This window comes from Populus trichocarpa, chromosome 10 (genome assembly GCF_000002775.5).
Source record: "Populus trichocarpa isolate Nisqually-1 chromosome 10, P.trichocarpa_v4.1, whole genome shotgun sequence".
NCBI classification, from domain to species: Eukaryota; Viridiplantae; Streptophyta; class Magnoliopsida; order Malpighiales; family Salicaceae; genus Populus; species Populus trichocarpa.
The window spans coordinates 8,228,742-8,255,327 of NC_037294.2; the positions used below are offsets into that span (position 1 = coordinate 8,228,742).

The window sequence follows — 26,586 nt, forward strand, 5'->3', positions numbered from 1 at the left end:
ATAACGCCTTAAACTTTGGGGATTAGAATCAATACTCAAAAGTGAAACCCTTAATAACATCCAGTAACTGATTCAGAGTTCTTGTTGCGTGGGGCATTTTTAATCTCGTATTCCCCATGAAAGTTCATGAAGACTTCAATTAATCTTTCGATCTTTGAAATCTCTGTCTCTGCTCCTTATTCGAATACATTGTTTATTTCGCAAAAGGAAGATTTGTTTACAGGCGGGCATCGATTAATTTCATCACCATAAAATTGAAAAAAAAAACAGTGATCGAGAAAGAAAGGCAGGGATGTACCAGGAGACAGGTAACACGGTGCTGGAAACAAAGCACCGTGCTGTTTAATACTGGTAATAACATAAATTAATTTATGCTTCGGAAACATGAATTTCTCCCACTAATTACAAGGGAGAGTTCACCAGTAGGAAGCAACAGCAAGATAAACACCAAATTATCATTAAAGATGGCAATTAATTAAAAATGTTGCAAACCCAGCCATGAAACCAAACCACGCATTTCCAAAGAAACGTAGCATGTATTATATACATACATACATACATATATATTTGAAAGGGTTTGGGATTGCAATAAATATACGCTTCCGTTGACACGTCCTTACGGAACTGTAAAAGCCATTGAAGAACGCAACGCCTATCGAAAGCGATGAACAGCAAAATCAAAAACAAGAAACACAACCAAATTGAGACTTAAAACAAGTTGATCTACACGGAGAAGAGAGGAGGGAAGAGTAGAGGAGGGAAGAGGAGAGCGGCGTTAGGGATTCTTATGCTTCTTCTAGTGCTCGTGCTAGGGGTTTTATTTATATAGCGTGGATGTGATTTCCTTTTCGTGACATGACAAGAATGCCCCTCGAGCCAAGGCCCAGAATGATAATTAATGGAAGCCAACACGGATTATAGTCATATACTCTAACCGGTACTCCCGAGGCACGTGGGTTCGAGTTGGGTTGGGTTGTGTAGGTTAAGACCTTCCTGTATTTTGAATTCACAAAAAAAAACTAAGAGATAGAGGGATTTTATTTTAGTCACTTGAATAGTGGTTTTTTTCTTTCTTTGGATTTTATTTTTGTTTTTACAATTTTTATTTTTTTAAAAAAATCAATTTTATTTTTCAATATTAAATTTATTTGGAATTGAACTTTATAATTTTTTTAATTTATTTTTTATGAGGTTGTCTCAGTCTCATGACTTAAATTGCAAGTTTGACGGGTTGACTCAAGGCTTTTTTTTTAATTAATATTTTTTTTAATTTCACAAATAAAAAAACAACAAGAGAATGAGGTTTTACTGTATGTCTCTTGCAAATATTATTCACTATAATAATGTTTTTTTTCTTCCTTTGGATTTCAAAAAAAAACCTATGATTTTCGTGCTATCCACAACATTGCATCTGATACAATTTTCTTTGAGTTCATTTACAGCTAGGTGTATCTGAAATGAAGGGCAAGGTAGTTTTACTTTTGGTATCTAAGGCAGAGCTCCTTCCACAAGAGGGATTGCTTCTACTGCTTGATAGAACATATGATCATCCTTACCACAAGAAGTTAGAGGGAAGTTATGAAATTGTTTGGATCTCAATTTCTGATACATGGACTGATGCTGAAAGGGACATATTCGATTTTTTATCAAACTCTTTGCCATGATACTTAGTTCGGCGACCGTGGGTGCTCTTCTCAGTTGTTGTGAACTACATAAGACAAGAATGGGACTAAAAAAATGTCCCTCTTATTGTAGTGTTTGATTCATAAGGTATGGTCAGAAAATCAAATGCAATGGATATGGTGTTCATCTGGGATGCCAGAGCATACCCCTTCTCAACTTCGAAAGAAAAGGAACTCTGGGACGAAGAGAATTGGACCCTGAAACTTTTGCTTGATGAAATTGACCCTCTATTAACCACCTGGGTATGATACTAGCATCCTCAATATGGTTGCATACTTAAGGAATTACTTTCATCGCTTTTGCACTCATTACATTACATTGATCTCAGGTAGAAGAAGGCTGAAATATTTGCATTTATGGAAGTGACAACCTAGATTGGATTAGGGAATTCAATGCCACATGTAAGGTGATCAGAAATGCTGGTGTGCAGCTTGAAATGGTGTATGTTGGCTGCAAAGACCTTGGCGAACAAGTAAGACGCCTGTTAGCTATTATCGATGAAGAACTGCACAGAAGTTCATTCTCTTTCACAAAACTTCATTTCTTTTGACTTCGGTTGGAGAGTATCAGAAGATCAAAACTCCAACTGGGACAATCAATCCATTCTGATGATCATATATATCTTGAAAGAGGTGTCACCATTACTAGATACGGCCAACGAAGGGTGGGCTATAATCGGAAGAGGGAATACGGCAGACATTGTAAAACTTTCAGCTAGTGAAGCAATAAAATGGTTGGATAGGTTTCCAGAATGGGAAGAAAATGTGGCAAAGTTAGGATTCGTGTCAGCACTTAGAGCTGCCATCGATCCACCTCCTCCTCCTCTAGGGCCTTGAAATCATTCGAAAGTTGTTCCTTATGCAGAAGGGCTAACAGAAGAAACTGTACTGTGTGAGAAGTGTAAACATCCCATGAAGAAGAACGTTGTTTATGAGTGAAATATCGATATGTACTGAGCAAACGAACATCAAGCTATTTATTTGATTATCGCTGTTAAACAGAATGTCTGACAATTTATTATGATCATCTAATTACAGATTGATGCAACTTAATTTTACAGTACACTTGATCGTGTTCTTAGTAAACAATACAGTAACTATATCCTTGCTATCATGTTCTGTTAATTCTCGGCGATCTGTATAAAGATAAAGAGCAGAAAAATAAGGTAGAAAAGGCGGCCTTCTACAAGGTGCAGCTTTTGATCCTCTGGATATAGGCCCATTGATAAAAATGAGTAGAAAGACGACAGCAAAGAAAAAAACTAGAATCTCCCATCACAAATAAAATATAACCAAACTTGCTAGAAGCAAATAGCAGTTAATCTGTGGTTTCTTATTAGTTTTCCTGTACTAGCATAGTTAATTATTTCATAGATGTTAAACCCGGCCAGTCTCTCTAGTTGATCCTAGAAAACCAGACCCAAAGTTCTATCAGGTTGAGTTTTAAACTTGTTTGTTTTTACATTTTAAAAATGTTTTTGAAAAAAAATTAAAATTTTTTTATTTTTTTCTGTACTTTAAATTAATATTTTTTGGTGTTGTTAGATCATTTTGATACGCTAATGTCAAAAATAATTTTTAAAAAATAAAAAAATATTATTTTGATACATTTCCGAGTGAAAAGTACTTTGAAAATCAACCATAATCATACTTCCAAACATACTCTAATTAAATAAAAAAAATCATTAACTAAATCAAATCTAATTAACTCATCCATCATAGTTTTAAAACTCGACTTAAAGCAACAAGAGCAAGTCTCTAGTTACAAGCCAAAATGATTAATCTAGGTTGATGTAATTATTTTTAAAGAATCAAAATAATATCATTTTGATAAAAAAAAAATAGATTAAAAACAAATCAACGAATTAATAATCATATTGTAAACGGGTCAGACCCCGGTCAAATCAATCATTGAGTCAATCAATTTTTGTTCTTCAATCCAGATTAGTCTGATCTCAAATTAGACGGGTTTTGGATAACCTGACGGGCAGATCCAATTTTAAAACTTAGTTATCCACCACTTTTCCCCCCTCCTAGGTATAGGTGCTGAACGCCTGTCTTATTCCCACATTCCTTGGCCTTCAAGTCTAGAGAATATAAGGTTCTTCCTTATCCTTTAATTTCCTTTTCCACCATGTCATTCTTTGGAATTTCATAAAGTTTGGGCTATTATTTCAAGTTCGATAGGATCAAAAATCATTTGGAGTGATTTGATGTGATGTTCTTTCAAAATCTAAGTGCAAATCGATTGAATGTGGATTGAATGTGGGTGCAGCACAGATAATTGCTAGTGGATTGAATGTTGCCTTTCATCATAATAATATGATCAGAGTACTGCTGCCTTTCTCTTTGTTTGAGAACGTAATTTCATTCTATGACGTTGAAATTTGAATTCCAGATCTCTTGAAAAGAGTAGATTACATTGAGTCAGATGAGTTACAACTCGTTAATGATTTCTATAAGAAAAAGAAAGGATTTCAGCTTCTGAGTCTCAACAAGCATAGCAAGGGCGTTGCCGCTGAAACAACATTCCGATCATGGGCTGACCGGAAAGTATGGACCTGTGACATGCTCGGCATCAACGTGTTCCACAAAATATATAGAAGTAAAATCAGCAATCATAGTATTCGAATCTTCCACAACATTGTTAAAATCAAAGCCAAAAGAGAGAGTAAAATCAGTTACATTAATTATAGACAGCACCTTAACCAAAATTATATCCCTGGGACACTTTAGTCCTTAAACCCCGTCTGAAGCAAGGTATTAATTCTAGCTTTGACCTATAAATACAAGTCTCGGATCAGCTAACCAAATCCATACCAACACAAGCTGTTCACTCCTCTCTCTTTCCCTCTTAGAATTTGAATCTATATAGTTTTCTTTGACCTCGATGGCCACTCATGCTCCTGATGGTCGTGAACGCAGTATGTTTTCATCATCTGATGACACTGCAATGATGAAGCAAATTCAGGCCACTCATGCTCCTGATGGCCGTGAATTTTCAGTGAAGCCTCTTCTTCATATTGTTGAGGACATTTTCCTCCGTGCCGCTCCTGCCCTAGGCATGACCAACATTGTTCAGCAGCAGGTAGATACATAACCAGTAATACTGCCTCTTGCATGCTATATTTTTATGTGCTTATTATACTGGTATGATAATTTATTCAGCATTATTATTATGTTTCTAATCATCACTGGTGAGTACTTCTATATTTTAGGGAGCTCATCAAGCACAACTTGATGAATTGGAAGAGAAGGCTCTTCAAAATGGCTTTCATGAAACGATCGAGATGCTGTCTTACACTATCAACAAGATTTCCTGCGAGGTAAGTTTGGACAGAAAAGATTTGTGGGTTTATAAGTTCATGATGTTTGAAGACACTTTGAATACGCTGCTTTTTTCCAACAGATGTCCTGCAAGTGTTCTGGAGGTGGAGATGCACATGCAACAACTTTGGCAATATTCAACTTGGTATCAAACTACACGTGGGACGAAAAGTTGGTGCTAGCGTTAGCTGGATTTGCCGTGAACTATGGGGAGTTTTGGCTTGTCGCCCAGCTTTACCTTACAAACCCACTAGCTAAAGCGGTTGCACTTCTGAAGCAATTGCCGGATATAATTGAACGAGCTGACAATATGAAGCCCAAGTTTGAGGAACTTACAAGCCTTATCAAGGTCATGATGGATGTGGCCCAATGCATATTTGAGTTCAAGGAGCTTCCGTCTCAATACATCACCCCTGACACTCCAGAAATGTTAACTGCCACTGCGCATATCCCCACTGCTGTTTACTGGACCATCAGGAGCATTGTGGCTTGCGCATCACAAATTATGGGCCTTAGTGGCAAGGGTCATGAGTATGTGTTTCCTTCTCCATTATAAATTTGCTCCATTCCCAGCCAATATACATGTTGCTACTCAATGACTTGCTTATATCAATCAGAAATATTTTTGCACCAAAATAACATATAGACAAGCTCAGTCTACTCTGGCCCTGGCTATAAAAGTACTAGAACGGTTTGCACATGCATGCAAAGCAGCCAAGTGGAGTGAAAAGGGTGCTAAATTTTTCTTTTGCATCTCACTATCTGCTCCACAGGTACATAGCATCCACAACAGAGGCTTCGGAGCTATCAAGCGTGGCCCAAGAGGTTAATAACATTCACAGCCATCTCATGAAGCAGCTCACTCTTTGTTTTCAGCACATAGGTGAGTCCGAGCCCACTCAAACAAGTGCAATTCATATCACGTAGTATATTATAATATATATTCACCATTTAAAAAAATTATGTTTTGATGCAAAATACATGCTGGATAGTGATAACTAGTGATCTCTCTGTGGCCCAGATGAGAAACGACATATTGAAGCATTTCAAACACTTGTGAGCCTGTTCGAAGCTTTCCACATTGACAACATGAAGATTCTAAAGGCTTTGATTTATGCCGAGGACGATCAACTACCACTCTTTGATGGTTCCACCAAGAAAAGGGTTCGGTTATTGTTCTGTTCTTTCAGTCCATTTTATTCAGATTATGCTGTTAGTTAATTCACTGGATGATAGAGACCAGAGAGATTGTTGAGTAAAAACCGCATGCGGTCTAGCTTGAAATCTTACCACATAGTAGTTATGCAGATATCAATCATACTTCCTGACGAGAATATTTGGTAATGATCCTCCTATATGAATATACAAGGATAAAACAGACTTCCCACTGTTGATTACAGGCAAGCCTTGATGTGTTGAGAAGGAGGAGTGTGTTGCTGCTGATTTCGGACCTCGAAATCTCCCACGAAGAGCTTTCAGTGCTGCAACAAATGTACAGTGAGGCGCGGGAGCAACCAGGAAGACCAGAGAGCCAGTATGAGGTTGTATGGCTCCCAGTTGTGGACAGATCATCCCCGTGGAGTGAAACAAAGGAAAAGCTGTTTGAGGATTTTCAAAGGATTATGCCATGGTACTCTGTCTATCACCCTTCATTGCTAGATGTTGCAGTCATCAGGTACATCAAAGAGGTGTGGCACTTCAACAAGAGGCCCTTCCTTGTGGTTTTGGATCCACAAGGGAGAGTAGTCAACCCCAATGCAATCCACATGATGTGGATTTGGGGAAGCCTGGCTTTCCCTTTCACCAGCTTAAAAGAGGAAGCACTCTGGAAAGAAGAAACCTGGAACATCGAGCTATTGGCAGATAGCATTGATCCAATGATCTTGTCTTGGGTATAGCTTTGCTCTCTTGCATGCATAATCAAACTAAAATGCAGTCTTTATCTCAACATTCTATCGACATCATCTACCACTTGCAATTTCTCAGCAGAGGGATTCAAATTTCCCAACTTGAAACTGATTCATAAACTAGACAACAACCCGACTGGTGATCATGAATTTCATACGCGCATTGTTCATGAATTTTACACAACTAATTAATTGTTATTGCAGATAGATCAAAGGAAGTACATATGCTTGTATGGTGGGGAGGACATGGAGTGGATCCGTAAATTCACCGTTACTGCAAAAGATGTTGCGAGCAGGGCCGGTATAACGTTAGAAATGCTCTATGTAGGGAAGAGCAACCCCAGGGAGAAAGTTAGGAAAAATAACTCTATTATTACGACCGAGAAACTTAGCCATGTATTGCCAGACCTCACTTTGATCTGGTTCTTTTGGGTGAGGCTGGAGAGCATGTGGCATTCCAAGGTGCAACACAAGAGGACTGTAGAGAATGACGTCATCATGCAAGAGATAATAACAATGTTGATCTTCGATGGAAGTGATCAAGGATGGGCTGTGATCAGCAGGGGATCTGCTGATATGGCCAAGGCAAAGGGAGAAACCATATTAAAATCTTTTGTTGACTTTGAGAGATGGAAGGACGGTGCAAAGGAAAATGGTTTTCTGCCTGCACTGATTGATTACCTCCATGAACTCCGTATAGGGGCTACAGGGAGCATCCCAGAGAGGGTTGTTTGTGCTGAATGCGGCCGTCCAAAGGAGAATTTATCATATATATTATATAGTTGATATGCTTCCAAAAAAGACTTTAAAAAAATAAAAAAATATTATTTTAATATATTTTAAAATAAAAAAATCTTTCAAAAACAACTACAACCTACAAACACACTATCAAACAAACCAAACTGGTGTTGTTTGCAGTACCATTTCTAGTTTCTACATGTCCATTTGCTTAGCAATGTTATTACCACTCATCCGAAAATCTACTAGAAATCAGAGCATATCTTAGGCCTCGATGACAAGGATTTGATTTAGAACATAAAGCCATTAACTTCAGGGATTTGAATCCATACTCAACCCTTAATAACAGCCAGTAACTGATTCGGATTTCTTATTGCGTGGGGCGTTTTTAATCTCGTTTCCCCCCTGGAAGTTCATGAAGACTTGAAATTAACCTTTCGATCTTTGAACACTCTTTGTCTCTGCTCCTTATTCGAATACATTGTTTATTTCGCAGAAGGAAGATTTGTTTACAGGCGGGCATCGATCAATTTCATCACCATAAAATTAAAAAAAAAAACAGTAGAAAACAAGAGACCAGATCGAAAAAGAAAGGCAGGGATGTACCAGGAGACAGGTAACACGGTGCTGGAAACAAAGCACCGTGCTGTTTAATACTGGTAATAACATCAATTAATTTATGCTTCGGAAACATGAATTTCTCCCACTAATTACAAGGGAGAGTTCACCAGTAGGAAGCAACAGCAAGATAAACACCAAATTATCATTAAAGATGGAAATTAATTAAAAATGTTGCAAACCCAGCCATGAAACCAAACCACGCATTTCCAAAGAAACGTAGCATGTCTTATATACATACATACATACGTACATATATATGAAAGGGTTTGGGATTGCAATAAATATACGCTTCCGTTGACACGTCCTTACGGAACTGTAAAAGCCATTGAAGAACGCAACGCCTATCGAAAGCGATTAACAGCAAAATCAAAAACAAGAAACACAAACAAATTGAGACTTAAAACAAGTTGATCTACACGGAGAAGAGAGGAGAGCAGAGGAGAGGAGAGGAGAGCAGAGTTAGGGATTCTTGTGCTTCTTCCAGTGCTCGTGCTAGGCGTTTTATTTATATAGCGTGGATGTGACTTCCTTTTCGTGACATGACAAGAATGCCCCTCAAGCCAAGGCCCAGAATGATAATTAATGGAAGTCAACACGGATGGGCTTCACTCTAACCGGTACTCCCGAGGCACGTGGGTTCGAGTTGGGTTGGGTTGTGTAGGTTAAGACCTTCCTGTATTTTGAATTCACAAAAAAACTAAAGAGAAAGGGGGATTTTATTTTACTCACTTAAATAGTTTTTTTGTTTTTACCATTTTTATTTTAAAAAAAAATAAATTTTATCCTTTAATATTATATTTATTTGGGATTGGACTTCATAATTATTTTAATTTATTTTTTATGAGGTTATCTTAGTCTTATGACCTAAATCGCAAGTTTGATGGGTTGACTTGAGTTTTTTTTCTTTTTTTTCTAATTGATTTTTTTTTAATTTTATAAACAAAGAAATATTAGAGAAGGGGATTTTAGTGTACCTCTCCTTACAAACATTAATCTAAAACCTATGTTTTTTTAAAAAAAATCAATTTCATCCTAAAACATTAGGTTTATTGAGAATTTAACTTCATTATTTTTTTAATTTCTTTTTTATATGGTTATCTCAATCTGATAACTCAAACTACAAGTTTGATAGGTTGACTCGGGTTGATTCGAGTCATTTTTTTATTATTTTTTAATTGAATTTCAATTTCATCTTTCAACATTATATTTACTATGGATTGACCTTTATGGTTTTTTTCAATTTACTTTTTATAAAATTATCCTAATCTCATGATCCTAACTGCAGATTTGACAAGTTAACTCGGTTGACTCAATTGTTTTTCTATTTTTCTCATTGACTTTTTTTCTCAATGTCATCCTTCAATATTGGGTTGATTGAAAATTAGACTTCATGATTTCTTATCAAATTAGTCTTATGAATGGGGTCAGGGGTTTAGTGGATTAACCTGAGTTGACTCGAGTCGGTTTTTTGTGTTTTTTTAATCAATTTATTTTTCAATTTCATCTTTCAATATTGGGTTGATTGAGAATTTAGACTCATAATTTATTTCAACTTTTTTTTCTATTGGGTTATCCTGGTTTGATGATTCGGGTTGCAGGTTTGTCAAGTTAACCCAGGTTGACTCAGGTTATTTTTTTGTCCTTTTTTAATTAGTTTTTTTCAATTTCATCCTTAACATTGGGTTTATTTCTTCATAATTTATTTTGATTTGCTTTCTATTACGTTATCATATTCTCATGACCTGGCATGCGGATTGGCAGGTAGTCAATTTTTAAAACGTAAATCTTTTTCTTCTATTTTGTTCTTCAATATTTTGTTGATTTGTTATATTCTTTATATCAGAATGTCTCGGTCTTATGACTCAAATTGCATGTTTAGTGGGTTAATTTAGGTTTTTTTTTCTTTTTAAATTGAACTTTTCACTCAATTTCATCCTATAATATTTTGTTAATTTATATATTCTTTTATGTTATAATATATTTAAAGATGCGTTTTTATATGTTATTTTATTAAATTTCATTTGATTTTAGCCTTCTTATCAAATAAGATTATAGAAATCTTTTCATAATTTTAAGGCATTGTTTTTGTGCATGTCATAATGATCAATTTTTTTAAAAATTTTTACTATTTATCATGGTTGAATTTTTTTTTATTATCATATAAAAAATATTATTAAACCTAGTTAGATCTATGAAAATTATCATATCCGAATCAAAAATTTTGTTATTTCTAGCAAATACACTCGCAAATACCTTAACATTTTTTTTTTATTTGTTTCGTGACATAGTGTGGGCCATCGATATAGTAAGAATTAGAGTATGAAATTTTAGTCTGATAATTTTATTTTTTTTGAATCGTGCCTTTTTAATTAAAATTTAACTAATTAACAGGAGTGATAAAGCAATACTATTTCCTTTTGTTTTATAATTAATCCTGCTTGTGTTTATATCATAAGAAAACAGGTACCGCATTTAACTTTCAAAATTAACAACAAGGACTGATTGTGGAGGGGAAATTATTTATTTCCCTTCTCAAATTGCATTGTTCATTGAAACAATAATTTTTTTATTAATTTTATTTATGAATATTAAATTTATTAAAGATTGAACTTCATGATTTATTTTAGTTTGCTTTTTGTAAAGTTATACTAGTCTTATAACCCGAGTCGCGAGTTTTATATATTAACCCAGTTGACTCAGGATTTTTAGGTCCTTTTTTTGTAATTGATTTTTTTTTAATTTCATCATTCACCATTTGTGTTGACTAGGAATTAAACTTCATAATTTGTTTAAGTTTTTGTTTTCTATGGGGCTATTTTAGTCTCATGACCCGAGTCAAGGCCTTAGCAGGTTAAACTAGGTTAACTTGGTTTTTTTCTTGTCTTTTTTTAATTATTTTTTTTCAATTCAATCTTTCAATGTTGGACTGATTAGAAATTGAGTTTCATAATTTATTTTAATTTACTTTTTATTAGGTTATTTCAATCTCACAATCAAAGTTTGACAGGTTATCTAGGGTTGACTTATGTTATTTTATCTTTTTTTTAATTGATTTTATTCAACTTTATTCTTCAACATTAAGTTGATTTAGAATCTAGCTTTAATATGTTTTTTTTATTTGCTTTATATAGGGTTATGACAATCTCATTGCTCCAGTTATAAATTTTACTTGTTAAGCCTAGTTGACTCAATTTAAATTCAATTTATTGTTGTTTCAATATTTTTTTAAAAAAAATATGTCATTTTAAATTTTTTTTTATTCAAACCATGTTTTATTTTTATACTATTCAGATTGTTTTTGAGCTTGTCAAGTTAACCAGGTCATATCGGATCAATCTATACTCAATTTTTTTTTCTTTTTAAAAATATAATAATAATACCTGAATATTTTTAATTTTTTTTTTAAATAATCAAATCCACAATGTAAAGCGGGTAAATGATCCAGGTTAGCAACTAATTTACATAACTTTACACGTATTACATTAAAAATTAAATCTAAATGACTTGCGATAGTCATTAGCAAAGCAATGATTTGTAATTAAGAGAGGCAAGATCTTAAGATTTTCATAAGCTATTATAAGGCTGAGTAATATTTAGAAAAATAACATCACAAAGAGCATTTTTTTTTTTGTTAGACTAAATTAGTAAAAAATAAAGTCTATATAAGATATTAATTATAAACATCCATGTAACGTCATATATAACTTATATACGGGAAAATAAATTTAAGTTATTTGGTTTAGGGGTTTTTCAGTTAGCCCGGTTACCATGAAGACGAGAGTGTTTTGAATTGTAATTATTAGGGGTGAGTAAAAAAACCGAAAAACTAAGAAAAACAAAAAAAAAATAACCGAAAAAACCGAACTGTGAAAAAAAACCGATTAAACCGATTAAAATTTTAAAAAAACTGGCCGGTTCGGTTCGGTTTCGGTTTTATAAGCCTAAAACCGAAAAACCGAATCGAAACCGAAAAAAACTAAAAAAAAACCGAGCCAAACCTGCAAAAAACTGAGCCAAACCAGAAAAAAACCGAGCCAAAACCGGAAAAAACCGAGCCAAAACCGGTTTGAACAGGTTTTTGTCCTAAAAAACCGAACCGAACCAAAACCGGTCGGTTTGAACCGGTTTCGGTTTTTTTGAAAAAAAAATTTCTATTTGATTATTTTTAAAAAAAAAACCAAATCGAACCGAAAATAATTACCTCCTAGTAATAATCAAAGTGCCACATATTTGGCTAGAGATAACATGTTTTACGAGAGAACAATGCTCGCTGATATCAAGAATCATTTCATTTAAAAAACAATGCTCATTAAATTTTTTTTTTGTCAAATTATATTCTCTTGTAAGTTAATAATTATGTGAGGATTGAGTATACTTGAGATTTGAAGTTAAAGTTATTTAAAGTTGCATTGACTTTTATAATAGTAAAGTTCATCGTTTTTCATATTTGAATATAGGTATTATAGATCCAATCTATTTATTATTTTTCTAGATTTAAGCAGGGTGGATACATCAGGTTCGGTTAAATTTTGTGTGGATACTACACATAATAACAGGTTGGGCTTATATTACTAATTTTTATCGGACCATATTAAAGGCGGGTTTACAACATAAATTATAGGTATCATGACACCTTTAATATTAGGTCTGATTTTCATACTTTGTACCTATATTAAATTCTATTTACCTCCCATCTTCTCTCAAGCAAAAAAATTAATACTCATATTTTTTTGTTATATTAAAGAAAAGTAATAGTAAGTCCATTGACAAAAACTCTAGAGCTAAAATATTTCTAAATAAAACAAAAATAAATACTCAATTCACAAACTATCAAATATAAAGACAATGAAAATATATGATACACGGGTTGACCGGGTTTCAAAAAGCTCAACCAGTCACCCAACATTTAATATCTATCTTTTAGACTTTTTGTTTACTTATTGTCATTTATAATATTATATTATTTGATTATTATTTATCTTAACAAGTTAAGTCAATTCAAATAATATAAATACTACACCGATCATATTATTTTTTTAACACCCTTTGTTTAATAAAGACTTTAACATTATTTTTGACTAATATTATCACAAGTATAGGCAAATAAAAAAAAAGGATTTCATATTTTATTTTACTTTAACATGGGATACAAAATTAGAAATACTAGTTTTGTAGTATTCAATATATCAGCTACTTCAAAATAATAACAATTCAAGGCCATTTCGTACGAGTTGAAAAAACTGCCTCCCATCTAAATTCTGCTGCGCCCCTTCGCCACCGGTAATAACATGAGAGAAGACAGCGATCCATTTTCTCTGACCATGCCCTGTTTCCCAGCTCTCTCTTGAATATATCTTTTCTGCGATTTGCAAAGGTGAATTTGTGGGAGACAGCTCAGGACTTTAAATACATTGACTATTTCCGATGACGCTCTCTTCGTGAATTGGAGTATGAGACGAAATATTAAAAAAAACAAACAAACAAACGGCGAGGTCAAGGGAACAGACACCACAGTCAAAGAGAGCTGGATCACAAGGGTCTGTGGGTGAAAGCAAGCATTTTTTTTGTATCGGTGAAGGAAGAGAAACCACCATGGATTTTTGAGCAAAGCTTTTTGGCAGCTTTACACTGTACATAAGTCCAAGATGCTTGCATGGATAAAATATTACAATTATCATCTTCCAAAACAAAACAATGAGCACTCAACTTGGCAAGTTGACTGTGCAATGCTTGTCCAGGCAATGCCCTATCGTGGCTACCGTCGGAACTACCAATGAAAGAGTTTTCTTTTCAAGAAACTTTTGCCTCCAGGAATTGCATGCAGTTCAAGGAATATTCCAGCTGAAAAAATTATTGTTGATGGATCACAAAATTTTGATGTTGATCTCTCTAGGTTATATTTTTTTTTTAATCAAATTATTCCGTTAATTCTTAAATATTCATCTGTAAGTTAATTAAGAATTTTATGCAAGCTAATGCGGACACCCACATAAATAAAACAAAATTTTTTTGTGTGTATATATATATATATATAACTGTTACAAAATAAAATTGTTTTTTTATATAAAAGTTGCAGGTTGGAGTCCCATGCATGAACTAGCTATATTTCTTCATTTTTTTACGCTTGAATTGATCGATCAGATCAATTATTTCACTGATATTCAACGATTTGAGCATATTTAATTAGATTCTATAATTATTTATCATATTTGAATAATCTTTTCAAATCAATTTATCAACAAGACTACAAAGCCCATCGGTCCTATCCATATCAAATGTTCAATTAAGCTGATGACTTATCAATTTACAATAATTACTTTATATAAGTTATTTCAATGCAACTCCCAAGTCCTTTCCCCATTCTACGTACGTACGCTTATTTTAAGCATTTAATATTTAAGCTGTGTAATCAATGTTCAAGTGTTGACTTTACCCATTTTTAATCTCATAATTAAGTCATAATCCCTGGTTTATGCAATGGACGTCGGTCCATGCACAATCTTTCTTAATTAATTAATTATAAACCGATAAAGAAACTGGCAAGGAGACAGATTCATGTGCTTACCTCTGCTAATTGCTTGTTTAACGGTTGTATAAGACAAGAAATCACGTTTAGAGTTGTGTTCTTAATTCTACTTAATTGGAGATTACATTGGAAAAGCAGCGTGGGAAATCTTATTTACTAGAGTTTAATCAGGTTGCAAGTATATATTATGATCAAATCATGCAAGTTCTACTTTTATAATACCTCTACAGTCTACATGGACGAAACTAGCATGCACATTACTTCATTTCAATTTTTCTACTCGGTGTGGATTATTTCTTTAAACATTTTTTTTTTTTTTTTTGCCATTTGCAGTCTCAACTAATATGCGTTACAGATCACAACCCTAGACTAGGAATACGTGGGGTCGGTGATGTATGTGGTGAAATAATTATTAATATTTGACCCAATTTAGCATCGAATTGTGAATACTTGGGGAATGTGATCCAATTTTGTTATAGTAATATAAAATGTAATTATTATTTTTTTGGGTAGACCATATAATTTTCGTGCTGTGGCTGTAATTCACGAGACCAGGAATCAATATATGAATATGTCCACATAGAAAATACGATGCTGGCGTGGTCATGGGTTTGAAGAAACGTGCCATGCGTCAAATGTTCACATTATCTTCTTCAATGCTTTTACCAACTTGACACTACAGGCTATCATGCACCAGGCTTTCTGCCTTGGATGATCCTTACCTCCATATATATCTCAACTTGCCAACTTGGTCACGCCCGACCAACACCTTTTCCCTTTGCTTCCTTCTTGACAGCTTGAGGCTTGATCATGTTATAAAATAGCTCCTATATTTTGTAGATAAATGAAGAGATTTTTATTATATATTATACAGATAAAAAGGCTTTGTTATGCCATAAGGGATATTAAATCAATAGATATTGGAGGGAAGATTTGGAAGGAAAGCCTCTGTGTGTGTTATAATAAATATTTTTTTTTTATTTTTTAAATTAATTAATTATATATGACATCACCTGCTAAGTTATTCAATTAGTTAATTTGTATGGAGAGTTTTCTTTTGAATTTTACAAGCATATTAATCCGATGAGATGTATCTTTTTAATTTTACAGGCATATTGATATTAGCTTAAAAATCAATCAGAAAATAATTTTTTTTTCTTTTTATTTTTTCTCTACAAATTCTCTCTTTATTCATGTTTATCATAAACAAAACATAAATTCTTAAAAAACTTATAAAAATTATTTTCTATAAATTTAGAGTTTTGTTGTTTCTTGAAAGTATATTGTTTTAAACCTATAATAAATATAGTGGAGGCAGTTGAGAATAACAGAATGACTTGGGTTGACCTTAATCAACCTTTCCTATTTATATATGTAGGGCAGAATACAACAATAACCGTAGGGATTACAACATTGGAATAATCCTACATTAATTTCCTATTCAGAGATATACATGCTATACATTCTATAATATGCCCCCTCAAGCTAATGGTGGAGGATCGACCCGAAGCTTGAACCTGAAAGCAGTAAAGGACGCAGCGGAAAGTGGTTTGGTGAAAACATCAGCAAGTTGATCTCGAGAAGGGATAAAGCGAATCTGAATTTCCTTCTTCGCAACCCAGTCACGGACAAAATGATAATCTACCTCAACATGCTTAGTACGAGCATGAAAGATAGGATTCGCCGAGAGATAAGTTGCATCAAGATTATCACACCAAATAGTAGGAGTAGAGACGGAGGGAACCTGTAGATCTGTTAACAAATATTGAAGTCAGATGACCTCAGCAGTACCATCTGCTAAGGCTTTATACTCAGCCTCAGTGGATGAGCGAGCAACAGTACGTTGCTTGCCGGATTTCCATGAAATCGGTGTTTGACCAAAGAAAACAAGATAGCCACCCGTAGACTTGCGATCATCAATACTCCCAGCCCAATCGGCATCTGTAAAACCATGAAGAGCAAAAGAGGTACCTCGAGTGATATGAAAACCATAGGATGCCGTTCCTTTGAGGTAGCGGAGTATGCGTTTAACAGCAACCCAATGGGAATCTGTAGGAGCATGCATGTACTGACAGACTCTGTTAACAGCAAAGCAGATATCTGGATGAGTGAATGTAAGATATTAAAGAGCACCCATAATTTGACGAAATCGTGTGGGATCAGAAAATGGATGATCCGGCTGTATAGCAAGTTTAGAAGGAGAAACTGGAGTATCAACGGGTTTGTAAGTAGTCATACCAGCCCGAGTGAGGATGTCAAGAATATATTTGTGTTGGCGCAACATCAGACCCATACCTGTAGACTGAACTTCAATACCGAGAAAGTAGTGAACATCACCTAAGTCACGAAGCTTGAATTCAGAACTTAGTAACTGGACTAGATGATGAAGCATGACAGAGTTGCTGCCTGTAAGCAGAATATCATCAACATAGACGAGGAGATAAAAGATATTAGTGCCATCAGATAAGATAAACAGGGACGTGTCAACCTTGGAGGCAATGAAACCAATAGAGAGTAAAAAGTCACTCAGACGAGTGTACCATGCCCTTGGTGCCTGTTTTAAACCATATAGTGGCTTGTGCAGTCTGCACACATGAGATGGAAGAGTAGGGTCAACAAAACCTGGAGGTTGTTTCATGTAGACCTCTTCAGTAAGAACACCATTGAGAAAAGCATTATGAATATCAAGCTGATGAATCTTCCAATTTCGGGAAACTGCAATTGAAAAGACTAATCTGACGGTGGCCTGTTTAATAACTAGACTGAAAGTTTCAGAATAATCAATGCCTTCCTGTTGAGTAAAGCCTCTAGCAACTAGACGGGCTTTATAACGGTCAATGCTGCCATCAACACGACGTTTGATGCGATATACCCATTGGCTTCCCACAACATTCATCGAAGGATGAAAGGGCACTAGGGACCAAGTGTGATTGGATCGTAAAGCCTTGATCTCATCACACATAGCATCATGCCAAGCAACATATTTATCTGCATCAGAAAAGGCAACAGGTTCAGAGGAAGGAGAGAGCAATACCCGGGTGGCAGCTGTATTAGCTGCAGCAGATGAGACCATATTTGCTATTTTGGGCTGCCGTGATCTAAGGACCATAGGGTGTCGGCTGAGCAACGGTGGTGATGCAGGAGAAGGAGGTATCACAGAGGTGTCCTGATGTCGTGGATAAGCTGAGAGATCAACCACCAGATTTATACCAGGGGAAGAAGCCGGGGAAGAAGCTGCCGCAAGTGGAGGGCTGGCAGTAGAGGCAGAGTCTGCAGATACCGGGTTACTGGCAGAATAAAGAGAAGCAGAGGAGGAACCAGAGGATGTCCCACTGCTATCAAGGACTTCGTGCTGGAGAGCAGGAAACTCTGAGCTGCAACTTGTACCTGCAACAGTATGGTGAAATAAAGATGCATGTGGTGAGCGGCAAGGGAAAGATGGAGGTTGTGGTGTTTGGTTCGGCGGTGAGGGTAGGGCAGGGGCAGAGGCAGAGGCAGAGGCGGGATGGGGTGTGTTTTGGGTGGTGAACAATGGGGAGTGGGTTAGATTTGGGAGGATGGTAATAGGAGATGGTGTGTGGGTTTGAGTGGAGACCTGTGCAATCTGTTCAGATTTATCAAACGGAAAAACATGTTCATGAAAACGGACATGACGGGAGATATACATGCGATGAGATTCAATGTCAAAACATCGATAACCAAGGTGAGAGGAACTGTAGCCAAAAAACACACAAGGAGAAGACCGAAAATCCAATTTATGATTATTATAGGGACGCAAAAAAGGAAAACATAGACAACCAAAGGTACGTAAAAAATTATAATCAGGAGACCGTTGAAACAAACAATCAAAAGGGGATCGATTATCAAGAACAAGAGTAGGCATACGATTAATGAGATAAACCGAAGTGTCAAACGCATAATTCCAAAAACAAAATGGAGCTTTACATTGACCTAGAAGAGTAAGGCTGGTTTCCACAATATGCCTATGACGTCTTTCTACTGTTCCATTTTGTTCGTGAGTATGAGGACAAATCAGACGGTGATGAATACCAATAGTCTGAAAGAAAGTGGAGAGTTTGCGATATTCACTGCCCCAATCAGTTTGAACAGATTTTATTTTTAAAGAAAACTGACGTTTGACAAGAGTTTGAAATTGATGGAAAACAGAATAAACATCAGATTTTGCAACAAGTGGATAATACCATATATATTTTGTGTGCGCATCAACAAATATAACAAAATAACGATAACCATCCGAAGAAAAAAGGGGAGCAGGACCCCATACATCACTAAAAATTAATTTAAGCGGAGCAGAAGTTTTGTGACCAGTAGGTCTTAAAGACAAACGCGATGATTTTCCTAAGGGACAACTTTGACATTGAAAATTAAGACGTTTGTTGTTACAAATAATCTTATTTTTCGAGACTAAAAATTGAAAAATGCGAGAGGTAGGATGACCTAGGCGACGATGCCACAAATCAGCAGAAGCAGAGATGCAGGGAGACCAATAGGCTTGAGGAATTGACGGGACGGAAGACCTGAACCTGGACAAAGTATAGAGACCATCTTTACTCTGTCTTGAGAGAAGTACTTCATTGGTGTTGAGATCCTTGACATAAAACAGAAAAGGGTGAAACTCAAAATAAACATTATTATCGAGACAAAATTTCTGAACAGAAAGCAGAGGTTTCGTAATTGCAGGAACATGTAGGACATTAGATAAAATGAACGAACGATGTGGGTTATATATTTTTGTATGGCCAATATGAGATATGGAAAGTCCCTTACCATCACCAACATGCAAATTATCATTACCATTGTATGGTTCTAAAGCAGTCAAGGTTGCAAGGTCAGGTGTGACGTGTTGATTTGCACCGGTATCCAGAAACCAGTCAGCAGTACCTGCAGAATTATGTAGTGACAGATTGGCACTATGTTGTTGTCCATAGCCACGTTGCTAAAGTTGGGAGCACTGAGGAGCAGTGTGTCCGAAGGTTTGACATAACTGGCAGCAGGAATTGGATCCCCTGTTGCGCTGCCAATTTCCCTGCCAGCTGCTGTGTCTATTGTCGTTGCTGGGAGTGCTATGGAAGCTACAAAAATCAGGCCTGGAGCCAGAATTTCGAGGACCTCTGTGAAGGTTTTGTTGAGGATGCCAGCTGCCATAAGAACGGCCCCTGTTGCGTCCAAACTGAGCAGAAGGCTGACGGTGAGAGAGGAGTGCTGAAGGTGGGATGTTCGGCGTGGGCAGCAATGGTGCAGGAATGGCAGCAGATCCTATAGACAAGTGAGAGGATTTATGAATAAATTCATGAGTTAGCAGATGACTAAGCAAATCTGCATATGGTAGAGGATCTGCCCTTGTAACAAGACTTGTCACTAAGTCCTTAAATTCTCCGCGAAGGCCACGAAACACATATAGATTGAAATCGGTTAGCGAAATAGGCCGGCCAGCAGCTGCTAGCTCATCAAATAAAGTCTTAGCTTTTTGCAGAAATTGAGTTACCGAATCATCACCTTGTCGAAGGTCTTGAAGGGAGCCATGAAGTTGCATAATACGGGAATTGGATGTAGAAGCTAGAGCTTGCTCAAGGGTGTGCCAGACAGAACATGAGGTTGGACAATCAACAACAAGATGAAGAACTTCCATGGATAGCGAAGAGAGCAAGGCACTTAGAATGAGTTGGTCATGTTGTTTCCAACGAAGAAAGAGTTGAGATACCTGAAGAGAGACACCATCGGCAGCAAGAATATGTGGAGAGGGGCAGGAGTTTGAACCATCAACAAAGCCGAAAACTCCTTGGCCTAAGAGATACGGTTTCATCTGCATTCGCCAATACAAATAATTGGTGTTTGTCAATTTCAAAGAGATGACCTGATGAGTGTGGGAGAGGGACACAATTGCCACGGCAGAAGCTGCAGTAGCTTCAGCAGAAGAGGCCGGCAGCAGAGGAGCATTATTGGGGTTGAATTGGTTTAGAAAAGCATGGCCAACATCTGTATGTTGTGGCCACTGCAGAACTGAAGCTGAAGAAGAAAGTGGTCCTGCGGCAGGAGTGCAGGAAGGCACAACCGGTGCTGCTGCAGAGGAGGAGATGGCTGCCGGCTGAGAGGGATCCATTGCAGAGAGGAGAAGAGGTGTTTTAGTTTATTTAGGGCTCTGATACCAAGTTGAGAATAACAGAATGACTTGGGTTGGCCTTAGCCAACCTTTCCTATTTATATATGTAGGGCAGAATACAGCAGTAACCATAGGGATTACAACATTGGAATAATCCTACATTAATTTTATATTCAGAGATATACATGCTATACATTCTATAATGGAGGCAACTAATATTTTAAAAATAATAATTCTAACCTTTAAAGTTTTGCTTGCTATACCAACCCAGATAACATAAGATTTATACATGTTGGTGAGCCAACATTTTTTAATAAGCAAAATGATTTAATTGGTATTAAAATAACATTCCTTGCATTTCATTCTTGTGGAGAACAACCTCGAAGAATCGACTTCTGAAATATCCTTTTCTATGGGCACTAGTATTTGTCTCGTCTTTGACAAATTTCCCGGTATTGTTTTTCTTCGTTTTTAGCTAGGCTGTCTAAACAAAGAAGAAACAACAAAATAATTGTACGGTCAATGTTCATGCGTTCGGGCAAAACCTGGAAGTTTTATGCTTGCTGTCTTGCACAACCTGCTTACAATGTAAAAGGAATATATACAAGGAGAAGCTTCATACAAAAGGTTCTAAAATTCAGAGGGGGCCCTTTGCTTTGGTCATCGTTGTTTTTCGTGGCCGTTCTCTTTGAATTTTCTTTCATTTCGATGTTTAGACGACACTGCAATCATTGCCGTAGATAGCAAGGGGAAAGAAGACGAACGGGGATAATGTTTCGAGAGTTAATTCCTTTTTTCCCCAAGCTATGGATATGGTGAGAAATACAAGACCAACAATTTTGACATCCTAAACCTAAAGGTTGACTCATGGCCTCGCATATTACGTTGAATCTTGCCTTTTTCACCCCTATAAACATAGAGACCTAACATGGTAGCTAGCAATTAGTTTCTCATGTCTTTTTTTTTTTTTTTTCTAAACACAGGTAGGTATCCGAAATTTCACTGTACCTCCTAATCCGGTCGAATGAGGTTGATCCATTAAAAAATAAAATTCTTTCAGTTATAATATATTTTATATATAAAACTCGAATTCAAACTTTTATTTAAAATTAAAAAGCATCGAATCAACCAACTACTGCTGGTTGGCTACACAGTATTAAATTGCATCATAAATTTTCTTTTCTGTTCTTTTCTTTGGTCTGCAATTTCAACTTTTTTCTTATTTGTGTGTGTGCCTGTATACGCTCCATGTCTAAACCTAAATCTTCAAAGGAGATGCTTCTTCAGTTTGGTACACTTCCATTATCCGGACTCCAGAGTCAAAACATCGAGTGATTGGCCCGAAAGAATTTTGCAATATTAAATTAGCTAGGTCAGAGCCTGACAAAGGATCACTTCAAGAAAAGTCTTAACGTGTCGGCACATTTCTTGCACTTTCTTTGACATTCATTTACACCATTTTACCAGCAGCTTCGGCAGCACGTAGGAATTTTCTTCTCTTTTTTCATGGTTGAGTGCCGATCGAGGAAATGCTAGACCCGCAAAGAATAATTAATCCCAGCTGAGCCGAAGGTATTTACCAAGTCTCCCAATAGTCAACTGTGGTAATTTCTTATCAACTTGGCAAGCAATTTCCACTGTTGGTTTTGTTGACCTTTATTTTATTTAGATAGGATGGAGAGACTGAACGCTTTATTGAAATAATGTTACTGCAAAAGTAACAGCCGTGTAAAATGCTTGTTTAATAAAATAATTGTTTTTTTTTACCCGTAATTAGCTTGCTCTCTCACGTTTCCATGAAAACAGTACAAAACTTGGCATCCTCAGAATTTTTCTTGTGGTAGATGGTGTAGAGACAAATCATGACATGAGGGGTTGTTGGTTAATTCAGGGCTCTTTATTTTTTATCTAAAAATATATTATAATAATATTTTTTAAAAATTTATTTTTTATATTAGTATATATTTAAAAACATAAAAAAATAATAATTTAAAAAAAAAAATCCAGTTGAAATGCAGAGCCAAATACCCTTGAGAAATCGTTCATGTTTGAGTCATCTCATTGGTCATCACAATCATAAATATGTAAATGAAATAAGAGGATGGATATATATATATATATATATATATATGAGTTCACTAATTTAATGACAATATGAGAACAAAAGGTCTTTATTTATAGAAAAAACACAGTAATATTTACGAAGAAGAAAAAAAGAAAGGTGGAGACTGAATTAATTAAATGTTTTTATTAAGAAAAATGTAAAAATTAAGTTAATCACGCCATTAATTATATTATTTAAGACGACGTGACATACCAACTAATTAATTAATGTTGTCATCTATATGTCAAGCATACTGTCGCCTTTCTTTTGCTAGCTAGGGACATACACCATCACAAACTATTAATGAACACACATGCAAAAGGCCAATCACATGATTAATTCAAAAAAAAAAAAACAGTTGAAATAATTAATTGCAGCCAAAGTGAATGAGAGGCACTGCATTTATCAAAATAATTTTTGTTTATTTTTTTAATATTTTACAAATTCATTTTTGCAATATCTTGGCTGCAAGGTGAAACCGACAACTGCCACTTCTTAATTTCTCCGTCTAGAGTGCCGCTAAACACCGAAACGACATCGTTATCGTTATCCCTGACAGCAGCCAAAGTCTTCACCGGTTTCCGATGCCCGTCAAGAACAGACAAACAAATGTACTTCCCATCATGCCCCTCGCTCCAAATCCTAACCGTCCGATCAGCTGACCCACTCAGCAACAAATCAGAGACGTTAATCAAACTCAGGATGGCCTTATTATGTCCTCTTAAAGCTCCAGTCACCACCATATGGTTAGCACTGTCCTCTCTCTCCCACACCAAAATAGAACGGTCACAAGCACCTGAAAACAACACCGATCCGTCGTCCTTCAAGGCTAATGCATTTACGGCCGATTTATGCTTCTCCAAAGTAGCTACCAACACATGTCTCTTCTCGTTTAACGGTTTGCCCCAAACCCGAATCCTACAATCCGCTGACCCAGTGTAAACCATGCCGTCAACGGAGACAGCCACAGCGTTGACTGCGTCCTCATGAGCTTTGATAGACTCTAGACATTGCAAATCACTGGCCCTCCATATCTTCAAGCTCTTATCCCAAGAAACAGAATAGATCAAACCGTTGTTATCGTTAACTGCAAGACCTGTAACGGCATCAGCGTGTTTTATCCACAGCAGCTTCTTGTGACGCCGAACATTCACGTAGTTCTTAGGGAGAACGAAACGGCGTAAGCGGTCGTTGAGTGTGGGGAGAACGGTTACCAGCTTGTGGTGTTTGGTAGTTGACGATATCTTCCAGGCACGGATTTTACAGTCTTGGTGAGCAGTGAAGATTTTTCCGTCACAGAAAGAGACTGACTTGACGGAGCCCAAGGAGGAATCTTTATCGTTGAAGGAATCGACAAGGGATAAGTTGGTTCGATCATAGACATTGATTTCGTGAGAGGAAGCAGCGTACAGAAGGTTATCTTGAACTACTAGACAGGTGATCGGGAGGTGATTTTTCTGGGGTTTAAGAGAATTTATGCAAAGAGAAGAGACGTTGAGAGTTTCGGGTGTGATTTTTTGGAGGGAAGGGACAGAAGGAAGAGTCTGGAGGGAGAGATTGCTTTGAAGGCTGACACTGCTTGTCGCGGTACTAGTGGTCGATGGAGTGCTGTTGGAGGAGCTGCTTGTGTCGGAAGCAAGATGCTTCGGAGGCTGTGATTGGTTATTTGAGAAGGAGAAAGTGGAGTCTAGAGTGGAATTGGTGGCGCAGGTGGAGGCTAGCCATGATCGGACTCTCATGGTTGGTAACTTGGTAGCTTAGATTCTTGATAGAAAGAAGGAAGGCAGGAAGGAAAATCTGGCAGATAGTAGATGGGAAACTCCTATCCTATATAGTAGAACGAGGGGAAGGTGCTAAATTAAAGAGATGCCACGTAGACGGTCAGAAAGGACAGTACGATCTATCCGAGGTTCTGAACGGACGGCCGATTGGAGGGAGAATGTGGAATGGTATCGCGGCTCTTCCTCCCTACCTTTGATCTATATGTAGAGAAGATATAGCGAGTAGGGGTATTATAGTAATCGAGGAGAGATAAAGTGGGGTGGGTCCTAACTCCTAGCAGTTGCTTTACAGTGAGAGTAGTGGTGGCCAAACGACGCGTTTCTATTGTACTAGTAAACAAAAACAAGGAGTGGTATTGTTGCTGTCTCATCTTCCTTGTTTCATAAATGGGTCCTTTGTCTTTTCTTTCTAAGAAATCGATGGCGATGGCGATGGCGATGATGATATCTCCACAGGGCTGGCGGAGAAGAGGAGGAGGAGGCGGCTCAAGCTGTCTAATTTGAATATAAGTTTTAATAATCTCAGAGACAAATTATAATCCTCAATTTTCTTTCCTTATAACCAATTATATATTTTGGATTAAGGGAAACAATGTTACACTAACACAGGTTTAAGTCTTTAATTAACCATCCTTGATTAATTAAGAATAAAGCAAAAAAAAACGAAAGAAAATAGAGCACCCCACACATCACAAGCCTGCTGTATTTATGACCTGTTGCATGGGCCTTGGAATTTCCACTTGCCAACAGGATCTCAAAATGCCGAATTCATCGAGTCTAGACTCATTTATGGACTGGTGCCAGGGAAATAAGATAAAAGGCACCTAAAATGATGATGAAAAGGGGAAAAAAACTCCGAAGTAGCTTTGAAATTAGTCGATGTGTGTGCAAACTGATTCGAATATTCATATTAATAAAAATAAAATAAAAATAAAAAAAATTTAAAATTAAATTGTATCCAAACTAGGCCCTAGATCAGGGGTTCATTGGGTTGACTCGCAAGAACATCCCAACTTAATTTAATAATTATAATCAAAACAATATTATTTTTGTTTTAATTGACTAATGAAGCATGGTTAATTAGTTTAGTTAACATGTATGGATAGCTTCACATAATAATATCTCAAGTTAATTATAGCTTCATCAATTTTTTTTATTAATTCATAGTTTCATAAATTATGTATTTAGTTTTTATGTTTTTTGAATTCTTCTATAACTTAATCATTTTTATTCATTTCATGTTTTTTTTTATTTTAATAAATAGAATAAGGGAAAAAAAGGTAGCTAGATAGTATCAAAAAATGAGAAAATAATATATTTTTGAAACAAAATATTACTAAATTAAACATTATCAACAGTAATTAAAGGACTTGCTGATTAATTTTTAAAATTAGAACAACTATTTAATTCATTTTTCAAAACTAAAAGTACTAGTTGATAATTTACTCAAAATATCTAAAAAAAAGTTAATTTCAAGGATGTCGAAAAAAAAAAAACAAGAGAAACTCCTAATTAATTTAACTTATATATATATATATATAATTACTTTACCTAATCTTTTTGAGAGTTGACTGAAGCTATAAAAACAATTATATTAATATATACTAAAAAAAAATTTCTTTTTCACTTTAAAATGAATGAGTCGTGAAAAGCACTTTTTACTATGATTCTCAAAAGTTTTGAGAATTTTTTTTAATTTTATATTTTTTTTCAATTTTATCTTTTAATATTAAGATTTATTGGATATAAAGCTTCATAATATGTTTCAATTTTTTTTCT

At 35.8% G+C, this 26,586-nt stretch overlaps 3 protein-coding genes and 2 non-coding genes across 5 annotated transcripts in view; 2 read left to right on the forward strand and 3 right to left on the reverse strand.

The window, feature by feature from the left end:
• The window catches only part of LOC7460735 (protein SIEVE ELEMENT OCCLUSION C), a 37,331-nt gene extending 34,602 nt beyond the window's left edge, over positions 1 to 2,729 (forward strand). The window contains exon 8 of the mRNA XM_052456551.1: positions 2,090 to 2,729. Within this exon, the coding sequence (XP_052312511.1) occupies positions 2,090 to 2,233 (144 nt within the window). The 3' untranslated portion in view covers positions 2,234 to 2,729. The remainder of the gene's footprint in view (positions 1 to 2,089) is intronic.
• LOC112325908 (small nucleolar RNA snoR137) lies at positions 291 to 434 on the reverse strand. Its single transcript, XR_002979729.1, has one exon. It is a non-coding gene; the product is annotated as a small nucleolar RNA snoR137 (small nucleolar RNA).
• A 1,772-nt stretch (positions 2,730 to 4,501) lies between the features above and the next one.
• On the forward strand, positions 4,502 to 7,717 carry LOC18102423 (protein SIEVE ELEMENT OCCLUSION B). Its single transcript, XM_024593047.2, has 7 exons — positions 4,502 to 4,770; positions 4,901 to 5,008; positions 5,092 to 5,540; positions 5,783 to 5,892; positions 6,031 to 6,173; positions 6,410 to 6,901; positions 7,121 to 7,717. The coding sequence occupies exons 1-7, from the start codon at positions 4,573 to 4,575 to the stop codon at positions 7,700 to 7,702; spliced, it is 2,082 nt and encodes a 693-aa protein (XP_024448815.1). The 5' UTR covers positions 4,502 to 4,572; the 3' UTR covers positions 7,703 to 7,717.
• Positions 7,718 to 8,252: 535 nt separating this feature from the next.
• On the reverse strand, positions 8,253 to 8,396 carry LOC112325910 (small nucleolar RNA snoR137). Its single transcript, XR_002979731.1, has one exon. It is a non-coding gene; the product is annotated as a small nucleolar RNA snoR137 (small nucleolar RNA).
• Positions 8,397 to 23,427: 15,031 nt separating this feature from the next.
• LOC7460733 (protein JINGUBANG) lies at positions 23,428 to 24,992 on the reverse strand. Its single transcript, XM_024609584.2, has one exon. The coding sequence runs from the start codon at positions 24,763 to 24,765 to the stop codon at positions 23,464 to 23,466; it is 1,302 nt and encodes a 433-aa protein (XP_024465352.2). The 5' UTR covers positions 24,766 to 24,992; the 3' UTR covers positions 23,428 to 23,463.
• Between the last annotated feature and the right edge of the window lie 1,594 nt (positions 24,993 to 26,586).

Excerpts from the sequence above, each read along its gene's own strand:
- LOC18102423 (XM_024593047.2), top strand. The coding sequence starts at position 4,573 with ATGGCCACTCATGCTCCTGATGGTCGTGAACGCAGTATGTTTTCATCA. Across the intron at positions 5,893-6,030 it reads TCTTTGTTTTCAGCACATAG|ATGAGAAACGACATATTGAA; the intron begins GTGAGTCCGAGC and ends TCTGTGGCCCAG. Across the intron at positions 6,174-6,409 it reads ATGGTTCCACCAAGAAAAGG|GCAAGCCTTGATGTGTTGAG; the intron begins GTTCGGTTATTG and ends TGTTGATTACAG.
- LOC7460733 (XM_024609584.2), bottom strand. The coding sequence starts at position 24,765 with ATGAGAGTCCGATCATGGCTAGCCTCCACCTGCGCCACCAATTCCACT.